Here is a 27,780-nt window from a genome sequence, read left to right on the forward strand (position 1 = left end):
CCGAAATGGCAAGCACAAAAAATCTCAAAGACATCCAGAAACTTACCGGCCAACTAACCGCACTATCTCGTTTTCTCGGCGCGTCGGCCCAAAAGGCGAACCCTTTCTTCAAACTTATGAAGAAAGGAACCCCTTTCAAATGGGAAGTGGAATGCGAAGAGGCATTCCAACATTTCAAGAAGTCCTAGCAAAACCCCCGGTTCTCGCTAAACCCCAAACAAGAGAGGTCATCTACCTATACCTATCTATAATAGAGGAAGCATTCGCAGCAGCGCTTATCCGAGAAGACGAGAATAAGGCCCAACGACCCATATACTTCATAAGCGAAGTGTTACAAGACACGGAATCACGCTACTCACGCCTCGAGAAACTCACCTTTTCACTCCTCACGACATCCCGTCGTCTCGAACAATATTTCCAGGCTCACCCCATTACGGTCTGAACCGACCAAGCGGTCAGGCAAGTCCTGCAAAAGCCCGACCTAATCAAAGGAATAATCGGGAAAGGAGCCTACAAGTTCAAAAAACTCGACGGAACCGAGATCCCGAGAACCTGGAATACCGCCAACTTACGGCGATATTACACGTAGGAACACTCCCTCCCTTAAAACTATGTCTTTCACTTATATTATTTTATTTTATTCTCCTTGTATTATTTTAGGGTACTCTTCCCCTACCTCCAAAACGGAGGGTTTTAACGAGGCCCAAATTTAATAAAATTTCATTTAAAAACGCACTTGCCCTGCTTCGTCCCATATTGTCGTAACGGCAAAAAGAGTAAAACGGCCAAACACCCGGGAATCGATCACCCCAAAGCCAATAAAACAGATATCCAAACAACAAAACGGATATCCAAATAAGTAAACGGCTACTTGGGAATCGATCACCCCAAAGCCAATAAAACGGATATCCAAACAACAAAACGAATATCCAAATAAGTAAACGGCTACTCGGGAATCGATCACCCCAAAGCCAATAAAACGGATAAAACAGATATCCAAATAAGTAAACGGCTACTCGAAAATCGATCACCCCGAGGCCAATAAAACGGATATCCAAACAACAAAACGGATGTCCAAATAAGTAAACGGCTACTCGAGAATCGATCACCCAGAGGCCAATAAAATATATCCAAATAACCAAACAGATATCCAAATAAGTAAATGGCTACCCGGGAATCGATCACCCCGAGGCCAACAAAACAGATATCCATAAAATAAAACGGGTATCCAAACAACAAAAAAAATGACGGCCCGGGATCGATCACCGTGAGGCCAACAAAACGGAAATCTAAATAAGCTAAATAAACAAAGTCTTGAAATCGGTCCACCAAGAGGTCTAAAATAAGTTCACAATAACGGCCTAGAAAAGGCCACACAAAACAAGCATGAGCTGACGGTCTTCCAACTCGCAGAAAACCGGACTGACCAACATCCTGCCAATCAGTGCAGGGTGACGTCACGCCCTTTCTAGGCTCCTCAGAGTCTCCCGAACTACAGAGAATTGGACTCTCCAAACAACTTAGCATTGAGACCAAGTAAGCATGCTCTCATGCTCCAGGGAAAACTGTTCCAGACCCGATATCCGGGCCCTTCCTCGGAACGGTCATCAAACCCGGCATGTGATGAGACGCACAAAAAACGCAGTCCTCGCCTGACCATGAAACGGCTAGAAACTCCCCAAAATTCTCGACCTTGATCGAAAAAACCAAACAACGATCTCCTTGCCAAACCACAACGGCGAGGAAAAGGTTCCTCCAGCGATGAGACCGAGCACCTTCACTCTCTCGCTCTGGGGGCAACTGTTACGGATCCGGCCCACGGATCCTACACCCGGAACGGTCCCCGAACCCAGTTACCAGGGTCTGACCTGCTTCGCCCTTCCAGAAGGCCTGGAACTAGCCCACTAGAGCTCCTAACCAACTTTCGAATTCAAACGTCTCCCTTATCTTAGCCAAATAATATAAGATAAGCTAAGATAAGATAATTCAAACGTCTCACTTATCTTAGCCAAATAAGATAAGATAAGATATTCACCATCACCTATAAATAGAGGACCCAGGTCTCTCTAGGTATTCATCCATTCCTCACACCTTATACCTCTTAGATCCATTCTGACTTGAGCGTCGGAGTGTCTTTGCAGGTACCCCCCATTGCTCCAGTCAAGTGATCCGGCATCTGCCTCAACCTGCAAGTTCTCGATCCATCTCTCAACCCGTACCAGAGACATCTTGTACATTAGGATATCTTAGATTTTTTCATTTTTTAAACATTTTTGTATTCTCTATGTAAATTGAAATTGAAATTGCATATACTTTTAACATTCACAACTAAAGGGTCATCATGCAGTTGGCTGTTATGTTATCACCTTATCATTCTCATTTGTTATGTCTATATCCAAAGATCCAGGATCGTCTTAGTTAAGACTTATTTCATCCAAACCTTCTACAAATTCTCTATTATTGTTGATATTCCGTGGTTGTTCATAGTTCTGTATTATTACATGTAATTAATCGATTTGTATTATTCTCATATTGTTTGGATATTTCTTATAACATGTAATTTTAAGATTTTTTAATTTATTTATGTAAAAAGCTTATAACATATGTTTTGGAGATGTCATTTATCTCAAATTTTTATATCTTTTGGACTATTACATTTGAGCATTGGTGTCCTGTAAGTACGCCCCTACATGTATTTTTGTAATTAAGATGTGAATCCGAAACAAAAAAAATCTATTGTAATCTCATATTTCAATTTTATAATTCAGTGTTCTAAGACTACGAGGTTATCCTAATTTCTCTTTTGAAATAATATTAAATCCAATATAATGCTTGCCTAGAGATAAGTTTGATGCAAAAATGACTTTGCCTTGTTCACCTTTTATTTAGTCCGTTGACTGGCGTGGCTATGAAATGATTTCAGCATTGACCGTTTATTGTTATCTATTAATAATTAAATTTTGGATAACTATCTATAAAATGTGGTGAAAATTTGATAATCAAATTCGAGTCTTCTAACAAAAAAATTGTGCAGCCAAATCTGGTTTTTATAGTGGACATTAGGGGTTATCCCACTTAGATTAATTGTTGTGATGATTATTTTTGAAAAGTATCCAAATAATATCATCAGTTAGTGTAATAATTACAAACGTTCCAAATAAAGAAATTAAACTATTAAGATAATTAAACATATCTACCTCATCTCTTTTTGGATAAAGGCCAAAAGCTCTTGGAATAGCATTGAGGATAAAGTGATCAACTATATAATATATATTTATTTTTATATTATGTGAGTTTGAAAGAATAGTAACTACTACTATACTTTGATCTGATCAAATAAATAACGTGTCCGAAAAAGATTCATTGAACTAACATATATTGATTTAAACCCGGAATTTCGGGTGTTTCACTTACCACCAAAATTTGATGTATCTTTTGGAGTTAGCATTATCTTTTTTATAGAGAAAGAATTAACAATTAATGTTTACCAAAAAACATGGACATTAAATTAACTCTGGCTTAGTAAACATGCATGCATGGGACACAAAGTGCCACCATATAAATAGTATGAGAAATGAAGGTAGCTAGATTCAAGTCATTTAGAGACTCTTGGACCCACCAAATCCACGCAATATTATTATTATTATTATTATTATTATTCATTAAAAGTTAGATAACATTATGCAAATGGAAACGTCTGTAGACGCACGTGTAATACGTGATGGTATATTGTTCAGTTTAATTTATCGCAAATACTCATGTGTATGTAGTTGCATTCATATAAAATTATTAACTGAAAATTATTAAATAATTTAATATATTTAATTAAATTATTATTTAATAATTTTTAACTACTAATTTTACATAAAAAACATGAATTTTTACTTAATATATTTGTATTATCAAAGAGTAGACTCAAAAAAAAACTGTTGTATAATTTGGTTGTTGATAAGAAGATAATAATAAAATCTTTGGGAGTTTTTAATGCATTATTGAAAATACTAATAAAACTTAGCTTGTCCTTTTAATAATTTATTTTTAATAAATTTGTATGGTATTTTTAATAAATATTTTTAGAGTACATACATGTATAATTATATTTGTTATTCTTTTATTAACAGTTAAACTAATCACATAATTATAACAAAACAGAGAAGGATAAACAAAAATAATATATATAGGCATACAGCAGTGTCCAGTAGTGGAACTTATTTAGATACAAGATATTTTTTTCCCCTCATCACTAAGTTTTGAATAGAATAAAGAAACTGATGTTATTGCTGTTATTCGTCAGCTTTGTGCACTATGTGATGCTTCATTGCTTCTAATTTTGTACAGACATGAATGACCTTAAGCTTCAAGATTCCTACTTACTTCCACAATCTGATCCCTATATATATATATATATATGCTACTCATTCATCTTATTTTCTCTTGTTCTATCTTTAGAAATATCTTTATAAACGATGTTTGGTAAGTAGGAATGATTATATCACCAGGAAGAGAATATTTTTAATTAAATTTTTTATTTTTATTTTTTAGTATATTTAATAAATTTATTTATATAAAAGTAGAAGTATATAAAATAAAAAATTATTTTTTTAAGCTATAATTTTTATCTTATTACTTTTCTAAAATTTAGAAAAAAGATGTTTAAATATAACAAAGTAAATAAAAAATATTTTGTATTATTGTATTCAAATATAATTAATAAATTAAAAGGTACTTTTTCATAAATATTTAAATATTAAATTATTATTTTTTAATTATTTTCAAATAATATTACTTAAAAATATTTTTAAGATTAAATTTAAGAATTAAAATTAAAAATTTTTAACTAATATTAAAAAACTGACTTTCTACTTCAATTCTAATTATTATTATTATTTGGAACAACGCTATTACTCTTCTTGTTTATAAGAATTTAACTAATTTTTGTTCTAATGATACACTTTAAAAATATAATAATAATTTTTTAATATTTTTAATATATTTAATGCATAAAAAACGTGAAAAAATTAATTTTTATAAAATATTTTTTTATATGATATGTTTAACCTATGTTCCTAGGCACAAGTTAACAAAATCTTATATATAATGGGAGAACCAATTTAAACCACCACCAACTTTTGTTAAAGTATTTTTCTGTCCATAACAAATTGTCCATATAATAATATAACAATATTGTTATAGCAAATATTAAATATATAATTATTTATATATTTTTATTTATTAGTTTAAATTTTTAGAGTAATTAATTTTATAATATAATATCAAATGTTTTATAATTAAAATGACCTAAAATTCGAAAAGTTAAGTATAAGATAAATTAAAAATAAAAAACAAGAAGAATAATAAATTATCATTGCATGTATAGTACTTCATAGAGTAGTGCCAAATTAGCCTAATAAATTATAAGAATAGTTAATGAAGTATGGACACTTAATTGAGTTGTCGTTTTTGCTGTTGAGCGTATCTTGCTAAAAAATAAAAATTTTTTTTGGATACACTTGAACACACTTAAATACTATCACGTGTCAGCTTGTTCAGTCTTATTCTTAATATATATTCTTGAAATAAATTTAGATATAGTATATATTATTATTTATTAAAACAAAAAATATTTTAAATATTTGATATAATTAAAATAAGACATTAAAAATAATTAAAAAAATTTATATTTTAATATAAAAAAAATCAAAATATCATTACGATTTATTTTAAAAAATATTTTATATTTTATATGAATAGATGTCCCCGTGTCTGATAAGATTTTAAAATTGGCGTGTGGACGTGTTACGTGTCCGTGTCCGTGTCAGTGTCCGTGCATCATTTACATCACTAATAAGATTGGACTAATTTTAAATTTTTATTTTAAATAGTATAAAAATAAAATTCTAATAAAAAACATTAGCTTAACAAAAAATAATATTAGTACTCCAATATTTCTCCATTTATTTAAGAAATTAAAGGTCAATATGCATACCAATACAATTGACATAATTCATTCCCACAAACTACCTTAATAAGCTTGATCAATAACCTATATACCATGATATGCCCATGAAAGTGATATATAAACTACGTACTTTATGTACTAAAAAACTACAAATATTATGGCTTATATATTAGGTGCCTTTGTTTGATTATTAATTATTTATTTTGTTTCTTCTTTTGAGGCCTGTCTTCAATAAATTAATTTCTTGTTCTAACTAGAAATTAATTGAGTTGAAACATGAATCTTGTAAGGATTTGGATGACTTGATTTGCCACTTGAGAGTACGAATGATGAGTGAAAAAACCATGTTGGCACCCTTCAAACTCAACATATTCAATGTTCTTCCCGGATTCTTTTAACTTGTTTGCATAATCTTGTGCCCTATCCTTAAGCAATTCATTACCACCAACCATAACAAGCATAGGATCAAGCTTCAATTCTCTAAGATTATTTCCACAAACTCCAAATGGATTTGCAAATGGATGGTCTCTGTTCTCTCCAACAGGCAGCGAAAGCCTCCAAAATCTGTTTTTAATTATTGAGTAAAAAATTATCAACACTATCATTATCACTTTAATACATCTGATGACTCATCATAACACAATACTAAATAATAATAATAATAATATTTAATTATTCTATTAATCTAATTTCACTAAATTTCAATTAGTTTTTTTTAATTGAATTTTTACATTATTTTTAATTTTATAATTAGATCCTTTTTGGTGTAAAAAATATTAGCGTAAAAATTAAAGTTATCTATAATTAAAAATCTAATTAGATTTTTTTATCACATTTTTTTTAAAATATTCTATTAATTTTAATATTTTTGACATAAAAAATACTTAATTATAAAATTAAAAGCTATATAAAGATCTAATTAAAAAAAATATATAAAAATTTAAATAAAAATTTGATAAAATTATAGAGACTAATATAATAATAATAATAAATAATTACTTTAAATACTCATTTAACTGAATTTTATATTTTAACCTCAAAAGTTATATGCTGAAAGAGGCATTCTTCTAGTAAATATTCATATTTTATTTAATATTTAATAATATAACTAAAATATGAGTAAGTATAATATCTAATAAAAATTAAAATTTTTATGCAGTACAAATAAATTTATATTATTATCTAATTATTATATTTATTTTAAATAATTATTATTTAAGTCGTGGACGAAAATTAATTTTATTTTTTTATATAAAGTTACATAATTGAATAGAAGAAAAGTTAATCTAAAAGATATATGTGTACAGCACTAGACATTTTATTTTCTTCTGATTTTCAGTTATTGTACAGTTTTACTACTCTTAGTGTCAGAATAATATAACTTGATTGTTTTTTCTTCCAAAATCACCGTGATCTATATTGCTAACTTTAGATTTCATTGTCACTTTCTATATAGAATATATTATATATGTAAGCTTTATAATATTAGAATTTATTTGAAGCATATTGGATAAGGTTCGGAATAAAAAATTAAACTACGTACAATTATATGCTATATGTTGGATTAGGTATATCCTCTCTACAAAGTGGGAAACCTTCTAATGGATTTTGTTATTTAAGAATGGAATCTAAAGTTTTTGCTGATGATGGCTTATTGGATTATTTCGTTTGTAAGGAAATAATGAAATAATGACTTTCATACCTTTAAAATTTAATAAAGTATATAGAAAATATATAATCTCATTTTTTATACGATTTAATTAAATAATTACTCTAATTAAAAAAAACAAAATCAGTTCGAAGAAATATAATTAAAGCTTTTATTGTATGAATAACAATAATGACTCATCACGTATGGTAATAATATCCATATATAGTACTTTCTAAATAAGAATATTTCAAGCTATACCAATTTTGCCCACACTAAAATTTGATTAGCAGTTTCTTAGTAAATTAAAATAGTGTTAATAGTATAACTTTTCTTTTAGTATTATATAATATATATAAATTAATAATGAAACATAAATCCTTCCAAAACATTTTAATTGAAGTCCTTTTTGTTGCTCACTTTAATATTTGTAATAGATTTTTTCATACCTATTTTTTGTTTCTCATATGGTGGATAATAATAAGGGTTCAACTACAAAGTCAATTTTTTAAAATTAATATTAATTAATTTTAAAATTTTAAAATTTAGAATATAAATTTTAAATCTTTATTAATTCTAAGTAAATTCTACATTATAAATTTTAAATTCTCTAAAAATAAAAATTTTATAATTAAAAAATTAATTAATATTAATTAATTAAAAGTTAATGTTCTATGCTTTATTTTCTGTCCTTTTTTTTACCACTTTTTCTCTGGATGACATTGTAATTTCTAATTGGACTGTAACCCCAAAAGTAATGGAAACCTCACTAATGAAAAATGAATAAAAAATGAAAGCCTAAAATATAAAAGAAAAAGGTTTTGAAAATGACGTTTCTCTTCTTCTCCACAATGTGATAGACAAGTTTCTTTTGATTTGGAATTATTCACGAGGCACAATGGCACCACTAGCCGTATAACATTTAAAAGGGTGCGATAGGCACTGCCCAAATGTTATCACTAATCACTTTAATTTCTATGATTCATGTCCGTGAATTTTGGCCTTTCAAGCAATCATTGCCATTTTGATTCACTCATCACATCTCAAGTGCAATTATTACGCAGTTTCTTTCAGTTTCTTTATCGATAAAAATTCAGTAAAAATTTATATATGTAAAATTATTTGTTGAAAATAATTAAATAATTTAATATATTTAATTAAATTATTATCTAATAATTTTTAATTATTAATTTTATATTAAAATTACTGTATATGAATATTCACTATTTTTATCAAGCATATAGAAATTGAAACAGTGAGATGATGAGTTGACCTGTTAGAGTCAAGGTCAAGGTAGGTAACAACGTTTTGAAATCATTATTTTACATGTAATTAGGTAACAAAAGTTACAGAACTTGCATTTTAATGTAATCATTAATTAAAATTTTTATAAAAGTAAAGATTAATACGAAAATCTGAAACCTAATAAAATGAATATTCTCGTACAAGATTTTTATACATTGGGAATAGAATTTTTCAAAAGAAAAATTAATTCTTTAATAAAGTGTAATTTTTTATTATTCAATATTTTTTTTATATATTTTTTTGTCTTACTTAAAAAATATATAATAAAAATTATATTTTATAAAACAATTCAGAGAATTTATTTTCGTAAATAGTCTTAAGTATAAATCTAGCTGCCTAAATATTGGACGTGGAAAACATTTGATAATTAATTAAGTGGAACACCAAATTTATTTAAGATCACATATCACTATATATACCCTACAAGGAGTCCAAAACTAATGAATTGAGTGGATTATATAATTATATTAGTTTCATTATTATTCAAAACCATATTCACTAATGGTAAAAGCGAATTTCTCCACAAGGAGTGGAACCACTTAGCTTCCAAGTTCCTATATTCTTAAAGTGCTCATCTGAAACCTAATTTGGAAAACCCACATTTAACCCTAACAATATAGACAAATAATTGCATGTCCATGAATAACTCTGCCATATTGAGTATTTACATTCAAAACAATATAATGCTACTTATTACTTGTATGAATTTTGGGTTGTGTGTTAGTTAAAGTTTACAATAAAAAATAGTAGTTATTACCAAAACGATATAATATATAATTTAACACCAAATTGAAATATAATATTGATATTATCAATAGATTATAAAATAATTCACTGTCTTCACACTCAAGGTATATAAAATATTCTATAATATCAGTGGATTAAAAATTAAACTATGTACTTACTTGAATGAATTTCTATAAACATATCTTCTTTCAAGTAATTTTTTAAAAAGATTTTTAAAAATAAAAATAAATTTATATTTAAATATTTGATTTAAAAAATATCTTTTTATTTAATAATTATATATTTGAGTACGATTATATAAAAATATTTATTTATTTATTTATAATATTAAAAGTATCTTTTTTTCAAATAAAAAAATATATTTAAAAAAATGTAAATTGTAATTAATAAAAAATATATATTTTAAAATTTTTTGAGTACTTTTATCTTTTATACTAAGATTTTGTCATACATACTACAAAATAAAAAAAATAAATTTATTAAAAAATTTTTAACAACTTAATAACACCCAAACAAATTCTATATATATTCATCACAATGTAAAATAGAAAATTTTTATTTGTAAAACTTTAAAATTAATAAATGATTAAATAAAATATTTTATTCATATAATTAGTATATAATTAGAGATGAGCTACTCTAGATAAAAAAATAAAAAATAAATTAAGTGAGAAGCTATAATGAACAAGACTAGTCTACAAAATTTAACATATATTAATATAACGAAAAATCATGCAAGTAATTGTTAAAAAAATTAACATTTACCTATAAATTATCTTTATATAAAATTAATAATTAAAAAATATTATATAATAATTTAATTAAATTTATTAAATTATTTAAAAAATATTATATAATAATTAAAAAAATTTATATGTAATATTTTATCGTATTAAAATATATAAAAATTTATTTTTTAATTTAATTTAAACTAATAAAAAAACATGATAAATTTGAGTGAGAGAGTGACCTGTCAAGTAAGTCAAGAGTGAGCATGTGCTCCGATGGACCCTCCTCGGACTTGGTCCGAACAACCCCGCCAAAAAATGGCGCCAACAGCACGTAACCTCGTACTCGAATCGGTTTAATCTCCTTCGAACCGGGTCTGAACCGAACCGCTAGGTGGTGCGCAATGTTCCCGCCACTCGAGTCACCCACTATAAAAACGCGGTCAAAGTCAACGTCACCGTTACTCAGCCATGCATCGCCACAAACACTCAGGGCCTGCTTTTGCAGCCACCTCACCGCCTCCACGGCGTCCTCCACCGCCGCAGGTAGCCGGTGCTCCGGCGCCAGCCTGTAATCCGGCGTGACCACCACCGCCTTTAGCCCCGATGCGAGGCGCATGCAGCAGTTGTGCACGTGCGGCCACGTGCGTGACCCAAAACAGAAGCCTCCACCTCGGAAGAACATCACCACAGGCAGCTTCGAATTTCTAACAACGTTGTTGTTGGACTGAGGCTTGTAGAGGCGGAGAAAGAGGTTAAACTTTTTGTCGTAAAGACAGTCTTTAAATGAAACGGTGTCGTCTTCGATTGGAGTTTCGTGGAATTTAATGTCGTTGGATCGAAAAATGGAACCGTCACTGTAGAGTTTGAGGAACCCCATGCAGTCCTCTACTATGTTCGGAAGAGAACCCATAATGTTAATTATTTTTACCAGATCAATTGCCGGTTCGAGTCTGATACCTATAACACTGGTCTTGCCGCAACCACCAAGGAGGCAGGTATTTATAGAGCTAGAATGGATCTGAGGTAGGGCATTGTGTTGTTATTACCATGCCATGTTAAGGGCAATTTGATAATTTCAGTGTATTATTATTGAGTTTTGGTGGCACATGGCTATTGGTTAATTTATTTCCTTTATTTTTATTCTTCTTCGCTTTGAATATGGACCTTAGTTTGGATACTCGTTCGTCATATTATATATTTAATTACTTAATTTGTTGGATACTCGTTCGTCATATTATATATTTAATTACTTAATTTGTTGAATATTGTTTGTAAGAGGATGGAATGTATTAATGGATAATTTAAATATATATAAAAATATTATATAATTTTTTATTTTAATAATAAATATATACAAAAGTATTTTTTGAGTACTATATTTATATTTATATTTATTTATAAAAATATATTAATAATATTTTTATATATATCTAAATTATCTATTAATAAAATGAACATAATTAGTGAAAACTTTTTATTATATACGTTGGTAAACTAGTTAATATGATGTGTGAGTATGACCATGCAATATGGCTGTCAATTTCAGGGGACTGTGTGTTTGTCTTAGATCCACGTTTCTATGTATGTGGTGATGATGCTGGTATTATATAGGAATAGTTATTTATTTTTTCAGACATTCTAATTTCAATTAGTTATGTGTTATATAGTGAAGAAAAAATACATAACTTTTTAAAGATTCTACCGTGATGAAATATCATATACATTAATTTTTTGTATACTTTATCTTTTTAGTTAATTATTTTTGTCAAAAAAATCGCCCTCCTTCAAATTTTGTGAATTATACATGCACACTTGCTATTTATTTCGGGTATGACTAATTTTACATTATCTATCAATTAATGTCAAATTTTTATCCAATTTATTTTTTATCAATTACGTTAAGTAACTAAGGTAAAAGTAAACAACATAGTCTAATTATTATTATTATCTAAAAACTTTTTTTTTTTACTTTTGTGAGAGTGACTTTTGTCACAGCGTCATTGTCAAAGTATCTTTTTCTTTGTTTGAAGATTATCTTTTTATTATGTTTTACATATTTTTTTGTTAGGTTTTAGATGTTACTTTTTATTAGATTTTGAATTGTTCTATTTTAAAATAATTTTAGATGTTCTTTGTTATTAGTTTTTGAATTTTTTTTGTTAAATTTTAAATTTTTTTAATAACTTTAAATATTTTTTTAAGTTGATTTTTTTTCTCGTCTAGCGTTGCTGTTTATCGCCAAAACAACAGTCGTTGCTGTGGCACAAAAAGCATCCCTCGCAATCGAATATGTTGTTCTTGCCTCTAGCATACAATAGTTTCTGAATGCGTTGTTGTTTATCGCCAAAACAACAGTCGTTGCTGTGGCACAAAAAGCATCACTCGCAATCGAATATGTTGTTCTTGCCTCTAGCATACAATAGTTTCTGACAAATTCAGATGTTCTTTCTTAATGATTTTAAATATTTTTTTTAGATTTTGAAGGTTATTTTTTAATAATTTTAGATTTTTTTATTAAGTTTCAAATATTTTTTTTTGTTATAAAGTTAGCTAATTAGTTAAAAAATTGACTAAAAAAATTAGTTATTTAATTTTTTTATAATTAAAATTTATTAATTTTTATATTTTTAAATTAAATACTATTTATTTATTTTTTTTTACAATTAAGTACCAATTTTTTTAACAATATAACAAACACCTTAAGTAAATATTCAAAATCATAGTATAGAATTTATCAACAAATTAAAGTGGCTGCGTAATCGATATACACATTTATTGTATACTCTACAGGTCAGACACTATCTGAATTTGCTCGTGATTCATTCAAAATGTAATTAAGATTGGTTTGAAATCATAGAATAAGTATATATAATTTAATTAAGTTAATAAATTGCCAAAAGATAATGATAGACGATAGTGCCTCATTATTTGGATATATTTACAGTTTGTCCGCTAAGAAGATTGAATAAATATATATTCCTTGACATTGACCACAACTTTTATGATTTGATTTTTGCTTTTGCATATAAAACAATATTAGAAAAAAGGTGTGAAATTAAACTAGTTCCTAAGTTTTGTTATTGGAATTTTCTTACGACAAACCGTGTTGTGCTGTGTTATTCTACTTTTGTTTAGTTATTATTCTTTTAATTTCCTCATATTTTTTCTTTGGTAATTAATTCTTAATTTCTACATTAAATCTTAATACTACTACTATATTATTATATATAGTCGTACTTTTATATTTGTAGAGATTTATTGAAACACAAAGCATATCAATCCATGTACTCAATCCATAACATTATAGTTAATAAAAATACAAAAACATTCAAAACAAAATAAAAAATCAGTCTAAAATAATTTAAAATTATTTTATTTTATATTCTTTAATTACCTCTTATCTTATTTTATATTTTTTAATTATCGCTAGAATATATAAAATTGTGAATATTAAGTTAAATAAAATAATTTTAAATTATTATCTTTTTAGTATTATCAATAAAAATAGTTACAGAAATGATAATAAAATTAAATATCATGCATGATCTTATGAATATAATAATTACAACTGATACCTTACTTAAAGTATTTATAATAATTACATTTTTTGAAAAAAAGAAGTGTTGAATAATGAATACTACTACTTACAAATATATTGAAGAGATAACAATCTCAATTAAAATAAATCCAGTCATGATTTGCTACTAAAATGGGACTGGAATAATATATGTATCCATGAATTATTGTGAGGATGATTCAACCAAAATAGAGAATTAGAACTAGCTAGATCAGATAGAAACACTAAAAGAGATAGTGATTGGTGCTTTGAAGCTTGGAGTTGGATCCATGTAGGTATGTTCCATTTTTTATGGTGATACTAATAATAATATTGCTATTGTTAGTGGCTGCTGTAGTAGCCATGAAAATAGCTTATCCTAATGATCTCACTACTACCAACGTACAATAATTAATTAATGAAATAAGCCATTTAATTAATTAGTATATCTTTAAGTGGCATTTATTATTGCCATGACTTATTACATAGGCACAATAATAAATCATCCTATCTTCAAATTAAGGATATTTGCATCACTTTACATCAAGATTCAAAAAGTTAATCTAACCAATTACTTGTGTAAAGATGGTGTTAAGTTTTATTGTAAGAAGAATATTTTTTATGGTTATTAAAAAGTTATTTACAATTTTTTATATACTTAACTTACCATTAATAATGGTAAAAAAAAATATGGTTTATTTAACAAAATAGTTTTGGTCAATTGAATCCTTAAAAGATCAAATACTTTAAATTAATTCTTAAAAAATACTATAATAAATTAAATTGGTCATTCTACTAATTAAATGATGATATGGGGTAAAATAATTATACTATATGTTATTATCTAACTGATAAAATAACTAATTCACTCCATATTTATATTTATATCTTTTAATGATGATTTTGACATTAATCCAAAAAGTATTAATAAAAGTGTTGTCAAAGAATTATTTTTTCTTCCTGATATATTAATATTGACTGTAAAAAGTTAAATATTTTTTGGCATTCTTTTTTATAATTATTAACATATTATTAATCATTAAAAATACTTTTAGTATAATTTACTTCTAATAAAAAATATTCAATCAAAATAATTCTACCCATAAATGAGAAGGCACATGTAACTTGCTTGTAAGCATAACTACACAGTATAGTTAGATTAAGTAAGTGTGTGGTAGAAGTGGTAATGAACATGGTTGGGTAAGGTTTGGATCTAATTCTAACACTATTTATGGGTTGAAATTTTTATATAAATTCAACCTTATCTTATTTGCGAGTTGAGAATATATTAACTTTAACCCTACTAGTTTTTAACCTGCGAGTATCTTACCTGCGGGTTACAAAAAAGATGAAACATTATTATAAAACTTAGATAAAAAAGTATCAAATTATCAATTAATGATCTTCTTTTAATGGGTAAGAATCTGTTGCATTTATTGAGAAGTTTTTGGTTCAACATCCACTTGAAATATATTTTTATATAAATATATAACATATACATATATAGAGTACGGGTTAATCGGGTAGGGTTGAGACACAACCCGTACTCTACCCTATTCGCTACGAATCGGTTGACAACCCTACTCGACCGGGTTAGATTGGGTTCGATATCTGCGGATTAATTTATTAACCAACGATAAACTCTTAAATAAAATTCCAATGCGTGACGAATTAGTCTTTAACTTTTCGGATGGAGAGATACCGTGGAAAAACAAAAAGATAAAGCATACTAAAAAAACCAACTTGATATATATGCAATTTACATGTTTAAATTTTGTCTCAAACCTACTTTCTTCAACTTTTATTTTTGTCTCGTCTTGATTCAACGGCAGCCTTAGGCTACGTTTGTTTTTAGTGATAGGATATAATAATAATAGTTAAACATATTTTTTCTGTATTTGTTTTTCTCTAGACTTGTAACCTATTTTCAAAATTAACCAAACATAACATGGGATGATAGGCATAAAGATTCAATGTGACTTATGGTTATGGACCAAGAAGAAGACAAGCACAATCCACATGTCAATGCATAAGGGGTCAATGAGGCATCTGAGCCACAATAACAATAGTGTTATCTTTTTCTTCCAACATATTTTGGTGTACAAGTGAGTTCACTAAACTTCAATTAACAACATTTATTTATTTTTGAAAAAAGAAAAAGGAGGATAGGGGTCGGCTGGATCCTGTTTTGTCCTATCGATATTGTAGTCTAAGATCCTTTTTCTTTTTAATTTTAATTTTTTATCGTAGGGAATTTGTCTTAGAAAAGTGGAAGAATCATGTTCCATGTATGTGTGGAATTGGACAGGAAAAAAAAAAAGAAGGATAAAATAGAAAAGATCCTGATTAGTCCAATATATGTTGCCCAACATGATCTGCCGCTAAAAGCTATGTCATTCAATAACTAATTAATTAATTGAAGGTCGTTATTGGATTTGTGAATAAAAGATGGCAGGTAAATTTAACCACATAACTCTCCATTTTCTAATATATATATATATTCTAGAAATTGACTGATAAATTATTTTCTATCAATGTATTATTATACGTTTTCATATATGAAATAATAATAATAATTTTAATCAATCGAAATTGTAGTTTGGACAAAAATAAAGGTTTAATAAACTAATTAATTGTACTTTAAAATTATGCAACTATTTTACTAGTTTTATATATTACTATAAGATCAGTAGAAGTAACGCAATATGATAATTAATTACATTTTAATTCAAGCATTATAATATGCGTTCGAGTTCAAATAAAATACACAACGAAATTTATTTCGCGTCCGTGTTATGTGTGTATACAATTAAATCTAGAGTAGAGTGAAATAAAAGAATATTAACTAGGTCTTTTATAATAATAAATGATGAATATGTATATTTATGATTTTGTTATTTACGCAAGTGTATATCTTGTTGCTGGCACATAAATATAGAAATAATGTAGTTTTGAATAGTAAGTATTTATTATTTTTTAAGTTTTTATATAATCTTTATCAACGGTTCTTTATTTATTATGATTTTTATCCAAAAAAAAAAAATTTTGTTCCAAAAATTGTTATTTACGTAACGTTCTTTTAAATAGAGACGTCACAGTAATTAATAGTATATATAAGTACAACGGTTAAGTTTTATGTAATGAATTGATAGAAGGACATAATGAGTCCATAATTTACTAATAATTTTTTTTTCTTTAAGGATAATTAATTTAAAATCGAAATTTTCATATATATAATTGTCACCGGATAATTTAGCCCTTGAATTTTGGGCTAGTTAAATTAACCAACCATATATAGTAGCTGTATTAGAATTTAGATTACTAACCAATGTGAATGTGATGCAACGTTAATGGATCTAGACACAACTTGCATTGAGAATTACAACACATGCATTTTATTACAAGAGAGAGAGAGAGCGCATTAGGTAGCATTTGTTTTAAGGTATTGAGACAGAGACTGAGAGACTGAGAGACTGAGATTTAGTATCGTGTTTGTTAGTTCAGAGACTGGTACTAAAATTTTTGTCTCTATCTCTAAAATTTTAGTATTTTAGTACCTTCAAAAAGTAGAGACAGAGGACTGAAATTTTTAGAGATGGAGACTGAAACTTTAATAACATTTTATACCTAAAATACTTTCATTTCAATTAATTAATTCTAATTTTACCCTTTGTGCAAATTAAATTAGAGTTTCATTCTTGTTTTAATTCCTATCTCCCATTTTGCACCAAACAGAATACTGAGATTTATTTCAATCACTGTCTCTCAGTCTCTATCTCTCGTCTCTCCACCAAACGCTACCTAACGGATTATTCTAAGAATCAATTTGTAGTTCATGCTTGTCTCCTTAATTAATAAAATTGTGCAAGTGGCTAATTCCTCGTTAACTTTATAGAATCGTCTTGTGTGTCATGATATGGCAACAGATTAATTTACATGCATATTAACTACTCATCATTCATTGTTGAAGAAAACAATAAAAATGAACGAGTTATTAATTAGTTGGTTTACCTACGCCATTGTTTATAATTTTAAGCTACCTTGTGTTAGTAATTTAGTATCTTAATTCCTAATCTTATCCACACTTCATGGTCTCAAAGTAATTAGTCACGACAAATGTATAAACTCAGAAGTAGCCACAACTAAAGTATTATCTTTATTTATATATTGGTGTTAATTTATTCGTAAGTTTCTATAGTCAGTAGTATTAGAGAGTTAGTATATTTTGTGATTTATAATTATTAATTAGTTATTATTAGTATTTTTAATAATGTGAAATTACATCTAATTATGTGAAATTATACTCTTTTTTGCTAGTTAAATATTAGTTAAATTTTAATAAAAATACTGAGTCTTAGACTTTCTCTTTTATAGTTTTACCTAATCTTTAATTAGATCTATATAGTTTTAAAAAATATCTATAATCAAGTATTTAAATAGAATAAAAATTTCAAGAATTTAACTAAAGAATCAACTATTTTTCAACTAATTTCAACAACTTTTTAAAAATTACCCTTGATTCGTTAATAAGAATTATAACCCAACCCTAATTATCATTCATTTTTATTTTTCAACTTGTAACCGACAGTTTTATTAATCTTCATTGTCAACCTAATGACTAAACAGTAAACACAGGGACGGAGCTTAGTTGAGACAAGAAGGGCCATGTCCCATACTTTTATTAAAAAAATTAGTAATATTTTTTCAAAAAATAAAAAATAGTTCAATTGGCTCAAATCCTTTATTATGACTTAAAATACCAAAGTTCAATCTTCATCTCTTGTTTTTATTGCACAATAATTTTTAGTTTTAAACATTCAAAACATGTTGGATTTGGATTGAACTGAGTATATTATTTCGTAGCTCTCTATTCAATAAGTAATACTCCCTCTACCTTTGAGTTCAAATATAAAAAATTAGGTATTTTCTATTTATGTAATTTAATATTATTTTATATTTTACTGTTTATTTAATTTTATTTTTTATATGATAAAAAATATTAGAATATTTAATAAGTATTGATATTATTGTATTTGTATAAATTGATAAAAAATTCAATAAATATTATAAATTTTAATATTTGTCCTTCTAACTTTTATTTTACATATTTTACAGGATATATATTCAAATTTTTATATAAAATAATCATGAAAAATCAAAGAATTGATGCATTTTTAAGAGGAAGGCTAATATTCAAGAAAGACAACACATAATTTTTACAATATCAACACCTGTAGATAGTTCTTCTACTTTAATAAATCACGAAGAAAGAAGATATAACCTTCAAAAGTTCAAAGAGTTGCATCTGATGAGTTTAACCTTAATTCGTTGGAACGAGACCTTAAAAAACGGCTTCAAATTTGACAATATCACTCAAATAAGAAAGATGAGATTAGGCGAACTTATTTTAAATGGGATCCATATCAAAAGTATATTGACAATTATCTTCTATGTGGCCCCCAAAATTTTATTTCAAGCTCCATCACTGACTAAACAAGTCATAACATTAAATATTATTGATCAACCTAATGTCTATATGAATCACATTCTTGACAAGCTATACGTTGAAAAAATATTACTAATACCAAACATTTCTTTTACTCTCAATTCTAAAATCTAAATCTTAAATTATAAACTTTAAATCTTAAATTCTAAATCCTAATCATATAAATCTTAAACTCTCCAAGGAGTGAAGGTTAAGAAAAAACTAATTTGAGAGTAAAAAAATTAACCAATGATGTCTAATTAAAAATTACTTCTTTATCTAATTAAGTCTTTATAGTATGTAGTGTATATTTGTTTTAATTTCTTTTCATTCTTTTCTAGATGTATTCACTAATCACTAACAAATAAAAAATTACACTACTTTGGCTATTTCTCAATTCTAATATCATATTAAAGCTCATTCAACCCAATTTAGTTGGGCGTAATTAACATTAAGGACCAAAAAAAATTCCCAAAATAAGAGAAGCTCTTAACTTCATGTTTATTTTTCTCACTTGAAAAGTAGATATACAGAAATTCCTGAGACAAAGGAGAAACATAAGACCACAAAATCAAATGGCCTATGAAGCATTTCTTATGAACAAAACAATAGAGTAAACTAAAGCCCTTATATGGTACAAAAGCGAATTCTACAGATATGGAATTTGAGAAGAACATACTTGGAGTGAATGATGATATATCATTACAAGCAAACATGGGGAGGGATGAGCTTTCCGGGATTCATGATATTGTTGGGATCTAACACTTGTTTTATTTTCTTCATTGTCCTTAATGCTTCCACTCCCAGTTCTTCTTCAAGGTACTGGTCAAAAAAGGAAAAAAAAAAGTGGGGAAGCATGAGATTTTGTTATTCTAGAGCTGAACTCATAAATTCAAAATAAGGCATAACATACTTGAAAACAAAGTACCATGACCATCTAATTAACAATAAAAGAAGTTTGTTCCTTGCCAATCTTCGCATGTAAATTATGACTAACATAACATATCCATAAGCTTTAACATTTGTTAATGTTAGCTTATGTGATGTTGGTAGTTTCATGAGTAACTAACATTCCAGTACCTTCATTTTCCCAGTTCCAACACCATGTTCACCGGTACAAGTTCCTGGTTAGAAGCATCATAATCAAAATTTACAAAAAGTTACTGGTTTGCCAATGTCATGGTGAAGAAATTCGAGCAAACAATATAGTGAATACCAAAAGGCACCTCATACATGATACTAATGATGCAATAGAATGTGTCAACAAGTTATTATGTTTTATGAATACCTTCCAATGACAAAGCAGCATGAACCATAAAGCTGTTGAGTCTCTCTGCCTCCTTCCGATGTTCTTCTCGGCTAGGGTCAAAGAGAATTACCGTGTGGAAATTACCGTCCCCAGCATGAGCAATTACCGTGCTGGCAAGAGACAACAGGTACACGCATTGAGCATCAATCTATTTGATCATCTATCATCATCAACTTCATCATCCAGAATCACATAACATTGATCAGACATACCAAACCAGTGGTGATGCATCCAACTCCTTTTTAGACCTTGAAATTAAATCAGCAAGGTGAGATAAGGGAACACATACATCCTGCAGAAATTAAAATTGAAACAATAAAATACACAAAATAAAAGTCTTGAAAAAAAATTAAGCACATTGCATTCTAGATCCACATTTGGTATATTATCTTTATATTAAGTCAAATCAAAATGTTTTTGTAAGTGCTTGAAGAAGCTGCTTACTTGCTTCCTATAAATTGAAAAGGTATAACAACAAAATAGAAACCCTCCTATAAATTTAATTATAACCCAACTATATAGAAATCAAAATAAATATTTCATAGTAACTCACCGAAATCATTGCCTCCATATTAGGTTCCATTGCAAAACAAGCCCAAAGTGCCTCCTTCCTTACCTGCACAGGAACAAGGAATTGACTTAAATGTACAATTAATTAGATAACTTTTAACACATCTCAAGGAACAAGATAGATTGAAAACTATGAATCGGGGAAGGGATCTCACTAACTTCAAAAGATTGTAAGATGCCATCACAAGTAGATATGTCTTTGATGAAACATCATATACATTAATAAAATGAAAAATGTTCTCTATAAAAGAAATAAGTTACTACCTTCCAAAGTTCTTTTTTAGCTTCAGGTTCTTCCGCGAATACAAAGTCCGATCCATTGTGCTTAGAAACAATTCCCCGAACAATTTGTGTTTGCTCACGTGCATATGCCTCTGAAAGATATCATCAGTAGGTTAGGAATTATCAGTATTTGGGAAAATCTGGCACATCCATTAAAAAGGAAAGTGACGTGTAAAATGATTTTTTCTTTTTTTTGAGAAAATGTGTGAAATAATTACTAACAAAGAAAATAAAACAACAATCAAATCTATATAAAGTCACCTGTTCCTATAAATTCAAACATTAACGTTGGACATTCAGGGAAATTCTTCCCATTAGCAACATTGATGGCTTTCACCTGAACTTCATCCAATAACTCAACTCTTGACACCTAACTAGCATAAACAGAATTTTCACAATTAAACTGCAAGAAATATCAAAACATTTGAAGTCAGAATCCTACCTGTATACCAGACATCATAGTGGCAATAGCAACATCTGCTGCATCCTTAACAGAAGGGAAATTGCACATGGCAACCTGTACTTTGATAAGTTAGGTAATAGGTAATCCATGTAATTTCATACAACTTAGATGATAAACATGAAGCGGCAGCTCAGAATATTGACGCATCAACTTTGCAGGCTGCACTGATTATCATCTCAGCTAGTTATATATATTAAAAACTTTACATCACAGATACCAGAAACCGTTGAACCAGCAAGTTTTAATGATCACTAAGAAAATAGAATAACAATGAAATATAACATATAGATGTCATAAATTGATCAAAGTAAAAAGGGTCAGTGGATCTGAAAAGGAGAGGTATAAAAATGAAAGAAAGGATCAACCTACCACTGAATGCTGGGGAATTTTCTGAAGTCTTAGTGTTACTTCTGTAACAACACCAAGTGTTCCTTCACTTCCAATCACCAAACGGGTCAGGTCATACCTACAATAATTTAAAGAAAATAACTCAAAAAACATGCCATTTCTGTCTGCCTCAACAACACGTTGTGTAGCACGCATTTAAATGATCAAGCACATCTATGATGAAGCAGGGACAATGTTCAGACACACTGGTGTAAGTTTCTGATACAACATAGGTTTTAATCATGGTTCAACATTGAAGCCCATCATTTTTTCATTACTAAAGTTCAGCTCAATAAGTAGATTCAATGTTAAGTGTGCATTATCTTTGCTGATGATATCTTATTTGAGAGTGGATAATGAGTGAAATTTCACAAAACTGAACTGATCAAAGATAAAATATATTGATTTAACGTGCAGCCAGCAAAGAGGTGGGTGATAAGACAGTATAGAATAGGCTCCTGTACTGTCTTGTATTCCAAATATACCAAATTTTTTGCCTTTAAGTTTGCTTATACCTTTTGTGTAAGCTCTCAAAATGATCATGAAGGGGAGAGAATTACAAGTGATATTGATTTAATATTTAAAGAGATACAAATATAACAAACCCTGCAGCACTCTTTCTAGCACGAGATGCAGTCTTCACAATATCTCCATTGGCAAGAACTACCTGAAAACACAATCAGCAGAATAAATATATCATCGCATCAATACATTAGAGACCAAAAACTGAGACTAAAACAAACCTTGAGACTGATCACATTATCACGCATAGTTCCATATCTGCAAATTAGTAAGAATAACATGTCACGCCTAATAGCATAGAAGAACTTTAAAGTTTTTTCTGAAAAAAAAAATATTGCATATTAATTCCATACATTTGGCCAATAAATTACATCAAATCAAGTCTAATAATCATTAATGATTAATGAACCAATATGCCTCAAGCAAAAAAGCTTAGAGCCAAGTATTAGACCTTGTGAACTCCGACATTTTTGGCAACCAGACAGATGAAACATTTAAACCATGTGTTTTCCAGTGATAAATGAAAAAATGAATATAACAAAAGTTGACCACCTCACAGCTAAAGACCCAGAGCAGCGTGTAGCACACATGCCTCCAATGCTTGCACCAGGACCTGTTGTTACAAGTAAAACAACATTATTTAGAAAAGTATACTTAGATATCAAATTTCCTAAACAAAATGAATTACCATGGTATATTCAACTAACCTGGATCAAGTGGAAAAAATAGACCATAAGGTTCCAAATACTCATTAAGTTCCATCCATCCAATTCCAGGCTCAACAATGACATCCATGTCATCAACATGTAATGCCTTCACTCTCTGCATATTGAACCAGTAGTCAGTGTATGACACCAAAAGGATATGTTCAATCTGTACCTATATGAACACATGGACCATAGTCTGCACGTTTAAATATGTTGCAGTAGATGATGAGTCTAAGTAGTGGTACTTGCACAGATGAACCGAATTATTAAAACGATACTGCAGTTGAAACTGCATTAACAATCATGAAATGCAGAAATGCATAAGAGAAGCAACTTGATACGTGCTTCAAATGTTCGTGATATGAAGAGTTCAAGAGTTATTTAGAAGATATTTTAGTTTATATTTTTAGAATATTTTATTTAATGTATTTTGATTTTGTTTATTTAATTACTAGATTGGGCCTTATGTTTATGGGCTTTAGGGTTTTCTTTGTTTTAACCTAATAAGAGGTTATAAATACCTCCTTAGCTATTGCAGTCGTAGCATAGAATTTTTAGAGGTTTCAAAACCCCTTTTTAGTTTCGTGATGAAACCATGATGTGGACAATTGAGGTTGAGGAGTCCTTCTCTTGTTGCATCGGGGAATTGGTTAGAAGGTTGAGGAGTCCCTTCGAATCAATTTCCGAACTATGGCGTTGACATGTTAGGTTGAGGAGTCCCTTTCTTGTTGCGTCAGGAAATTGGGTAGAAAGTAGAGTGATTCTCTTTGTACTCAATTTTAACTTATCTTTTTGTTTCTATTTTAATTTCAATGTATCTTTTTATTCAGTTTGAATCCTTATTTTCTTGTTTATCTTTTATTTCTTTATCATTTGATATCAGAGTTCAGGTATTAGATTAATTCTTATTAATCTATATTTGTTCTTCTTTTATCATAAAAAAAAAAGAGTCCAGTATTTGTCGCGTCTTTCATTTTGTTCTTGTGTTCTTGTTTTCGTTTGTGTTTCATTATTTAAAAAAAAAAAAGAAGAAGAAGAATAAAGTGAAAAAAAAAAACAAAAAAAAGAAGAAAAAAACCAAAAAAAAAAAAAGAAAGAAATTATCTTCCTTATAATTATTGTCCTTTTCATATATTATTTTTTTTCACCTACAAGATTCGAGGACGAATCTTTTTTGAAGAGGAGGAGAATGATACGTGCTTCAAATGTTCGTGATATGAAGAGTTCAAGAGTTATTTAGAAGATATTTTAGTTTACATTTTTAGAATATTTTATTTAATGTATTTTGATTTTGTTTATTTAATTACTAGATTGGGCCTTATGTTTATGGGCTTTAGGGTTTTCTTTGTTTTAACCTAATAAGAGGTTATAAATACCTCCTTAGCTATTGTAGTCGTAGCATAGAATGATTTAGAGGTTTTAAACCTTTTTTTGGTTTCGTGATGAAACCATGGTGTGGACAATTGAGGTTGAGGAGTCCCTCTCTTGTTACATCGGGGAATTGAATAGAAGGTTGAGGAGTCCCTTCGATTCAATTTCCAAACTATGGCGTTGACAAGTTAGGTTGAGGAGTCCCTTTCTTGTTGCGTCAAGAAATTGGGTAGAAAGTAGAGTGATTCGCTTTGTACTCAATTTCAACTTATCTTTTTTGTTCCTATTTTAATTTCAATGTATCTTTTTATTCAGTTTGAATCCTTGTCTTCTTATTTATCTTTTATTTCTTTATCACAACTTAAGTGATGAAAGCAAAGAGGAAGGATATGATATCCTCAGAATAGTTTGTGGAGAGAACTGAAATGGGAGGAAAGATAAGGAAAACTATATATTAAATACGCCATCCAAATCCCATAAGGGCATCATAAACTTTCTGATGAATTCTGGAACATATGAAGTCAAGTATATTCATCAATTCATGAGTAGACAGGGACCTATATATTTAATAATCATAATGTTCCCACTTGAAATTTGAAACAGTTATGAATGGATATTCAGGTACCATAACAGAACATGTACATACTTTCATTAATGACATGTCAATGCAAACCCCTCCGTGAGGCGATAAGGTGTGACCCTCAATTGATGTAGCTCCACCATAAGGTACAATAGGAACCTGAAAAAATAAGTAAACCATGATTAACAATTTCTCAGTACTATAATATTATTAACATTTATGCACCCAATATTTTTTTTTCAAAAACCAAATAGTATAAGAAATCAATTTTCCCTACTCAAAGTGTGTGGGAGGAACTCAAACCTTATAGTCGTTACATGATTTTACAATCTTGGAAACTTCTTCTTCAGATCTGCATATAAGTGCACAATGCAAGAGAACAATTATATGTATGCCTTGAATTTTGCCACACACATACCCCCCCCCCCCCCCCAATGCTCATTCACATCCTTTCTAGATTCTGTGGAAATGTATTTTTTACATATGTTTCAGTCAAAACAATAGATAAAATAGATGCATACTTTGAAATCAACAGTAACAAGGAGAGTGAAAAAGATATATTTAAGCCTTATGAAACTGCGTCTTGAAAATAATGTCCAAAGCTAATACATTGAATTGTGGCAGCATTTCAAGAACTATGAGGATACAAATGATGAAGCAAACAAAAATGTCAACTACAGATTCAGAGATTGTCTCACCTTGGATAAACGATAACATCTGGGATATTAACAGCCTTATGAAAGCTGTTTTGTGGTTTTCCATGGTGGTATCTTTCATCATAATCAAGTGATAAGTTATCCTGCAGAAATAAGTATTGTGAAAAGCTGAAGCTGAATGCTTGATAGTCACACAGATGCAGCTCCAAATTGCAAATGATATGAGTTTATTATTATTTCAGTAAAAAACAAATATTATTCTTAAACACAACCAATTAACTCAGAAGGGTGGCCTGCTTTCCTAAAATTCTCTAACACGATATTACAACCAATCATCTCAGTAAGTTTTAGCAAGAGCAAAAAGAAAATTTCATCTAACTGCCATGCAAATCAGAACCAGCTCGAGTATTTCTTAGTGCTTCTTTCAGTGATCCAAATTTCTGAGATATCAGAGAATTTTAGATTTCATACCTGACAGATGAGTTTCAATTCGTGGAGAAGCTCCTGCGGAAATTCTTTGTGTGATCCCTTAACGGCATACTGGGTGCTACCTTTGCCCCCAAAGCTAACAAATATAACATTCAGTACAAGAAATTGCATTTCATTGTCAACCAATTATTTGCTTGGTTCAGAGGCTAATCTATACACTGATGTGAAACATAATAAACTGTGCAATACATGATGAGTACAAAATCAACTAATAATGTAACTTGTCTCCTATAAAATGCTTGAATCAATTTATGTTCATCACTAATACAGAGGAGCCTATTCAAGCACTTCACTAATTTATGCCCATACTTGTTAATTACATTATCTAATGCAAATAATATGTGAAAACCTGAAAATTAAAATTTAAAAGATAAAAAAAAAAAAAACGATTTTTGCACCCTAACTTTATCTGAATCTTCATCAAACACATAAAAAAGTAAGATTTTTACAGCAAAGTGAATCCATACACCTGTTGTTAATGGCATCAGAGGGAACAGAGGCGTCACACAAGGAAGGATTGAAGTGCGGATGAAGCGCAAATGAAGCACCGCATACAGCCACCGCAAGAGGAAGCACGGAACCTGTCCACGTCATCCTTGGACGGTGTGAGGTCAGCACATTGGTTGCATTCGAGTGAGTTGTTATATTATGGATAGTGCGATAGAAGTAGTTGGAAGAAGAGCGCAAGCGAGAGAACCACGACGAGAAATTTGACATGGTCGAGACTCAGAGAACAAAGAATATGAATCATTCATTACAGAGTGAGTGAGTTATGGTTGCTGAAACTTGAAAGAGGTCAAAACACTCACGCACGCTTTTCCACTTATTTATTTATTAAGTATTTGTCATAGTGTAGCACAAAGAATCTAAATTTTTATTATTTATTATTAATTTCATAATTTTATATTTTTTTAACAAGTGTCTACTTTTTATGAATAAGAATATGATAATAGGAGGTTGATAGGATAAATAATCTCAACCAACGTTTTTCTCTTTTTAATAAAAATTACTAG

The 27,780-nt window shown here is 28.8% G+C and overlaps 2 protein-coding genes across 3 annotated transcripts; both read right to left on the reverse strand.

Moving 5' to 3' along the window:
* Positions 1–5,953: 5,953 nt before the first annotated feature.
* On the reverse strand, positions 5,954–11,366 carry LOC107605525 (alpha/beta-Hydrolases superfamily protein). Its single transcript, XM_016307426.3, has 2 exons — positions 10,630–11,366; positions 5,954–6,523 (listed from the first exon to the last, which is right to left on the reverse strand). The coding sequence occupies exons 1-2, from the start codon at positions 11,298–11,300 to the stop codon at positions 6,220–6,222; spliced, it is 975 nt and encodes a 324-aa protein (XP_016162912.1). The 5' UTR covers positions 11,301–11,366; the 3' UTR covers positions 5,954–6,219.
* An 8,533-nt stretch (positions 11,367–19,899) lies between these two features.
* On the reverse strand, positions 19,900–27,621 carry LOC107605526 (FAD-linked oxidases family protein). Of its 2 annotated transcripts, none has more exons than XM_016307427.3 (18): positions 27,237–27,621; positions 26,750–26,843; positions 26,321–26,421; positions 25,926–25,974; positions 25,689–25,781; positions 23,672–23,786; positions 23,517–23,577; positions 23,186–23,222; positions 23,048–23,109; positions 22,425–22,521; positions 22,035–22,109; positions 21,854–21,962; positions 21,575–21,684; positions 21,294–21,356; positions 20,953–21,032; positions 20,720–20,850; positions 20,512–20,555; positions 19,900–20,253 (listed from the first exon to the last, which is right to left on the reverse strand). In XM_016307427.3, the coding sequence occupies exons 1-18, from the start codon at positions 27,482–27,484 to the stop codon at positions 20,134–20,136; spliced, it is 1,689 nt and encodes a 562-aa protein (XP_016162913.2). In that variant the 5' UTR covers positions 27,485–27,621; the 3' UTR covers positions 19,900–20,133. The 2 variants fall into 2 exon arrangements, with proteins under 2 accessions (XP_016162913.2, XP_088346331.1); XM_088490205.1 differs by having other exon boundaries at positions 21,854–21,929; positions 27,237–27,576.
* Positions 27,622–27,780: the final 159 nt, after the last annotated feature.

Source organism: Arachis ipaensis, chromosome B6 (genome assembly GCF_059453495.1).
Source record: "Arachis ipaensis isolate K30076 ecotype BB chromosome B6, ASM5945349v1, whole genome shotgun sequence".
Classification (NCBI taxonomy): Eukaryota; Viridiplantae; Streptophyta; class Magnoliopsida; order Fabales; family Fabaceae; genus Arachis; species Arachis ipaensis.

Bases quoted from the DNA above. Each gene is read 5' to 3' on its own strand.
- LOC107605525 (XM_016307426.3), bottom strand. From the start codon at position 11,300: ATGGGTTCTCTTCCGAACATAGTAGAGGACTGCATGGGGTTCCTCAAA. The intron at 6,524-10,629 runs GTCACTCTCTCA...AATTAAAAACAG, and splicing joins ACTCTTGACTTACTTGACAG to ATTTTGGAGGCTTTCGCTGC.
- LOC107605526 (XM_016307427.3), bottom strand. From the start codon at position 27,484: ATGTCAAATTTCTCGTCGTGGTTCTCTCGCTTGCGCTCTTCTTCCAAC. The intron at 25,782-25,925 runs GTTTGAGTTCCT...TTATTTTTTCAG, and splicing joins AATCATGTAACGACTATAAG to GTTCCTATTGTACCTTATGG. The intron at 21,685-21,853 runs GTGACTTTATAT...GATATCTTTCAG, and splicing joins GTTTGAATTTATAGGAACAG to AGGCATATGCACGTGAGCAA.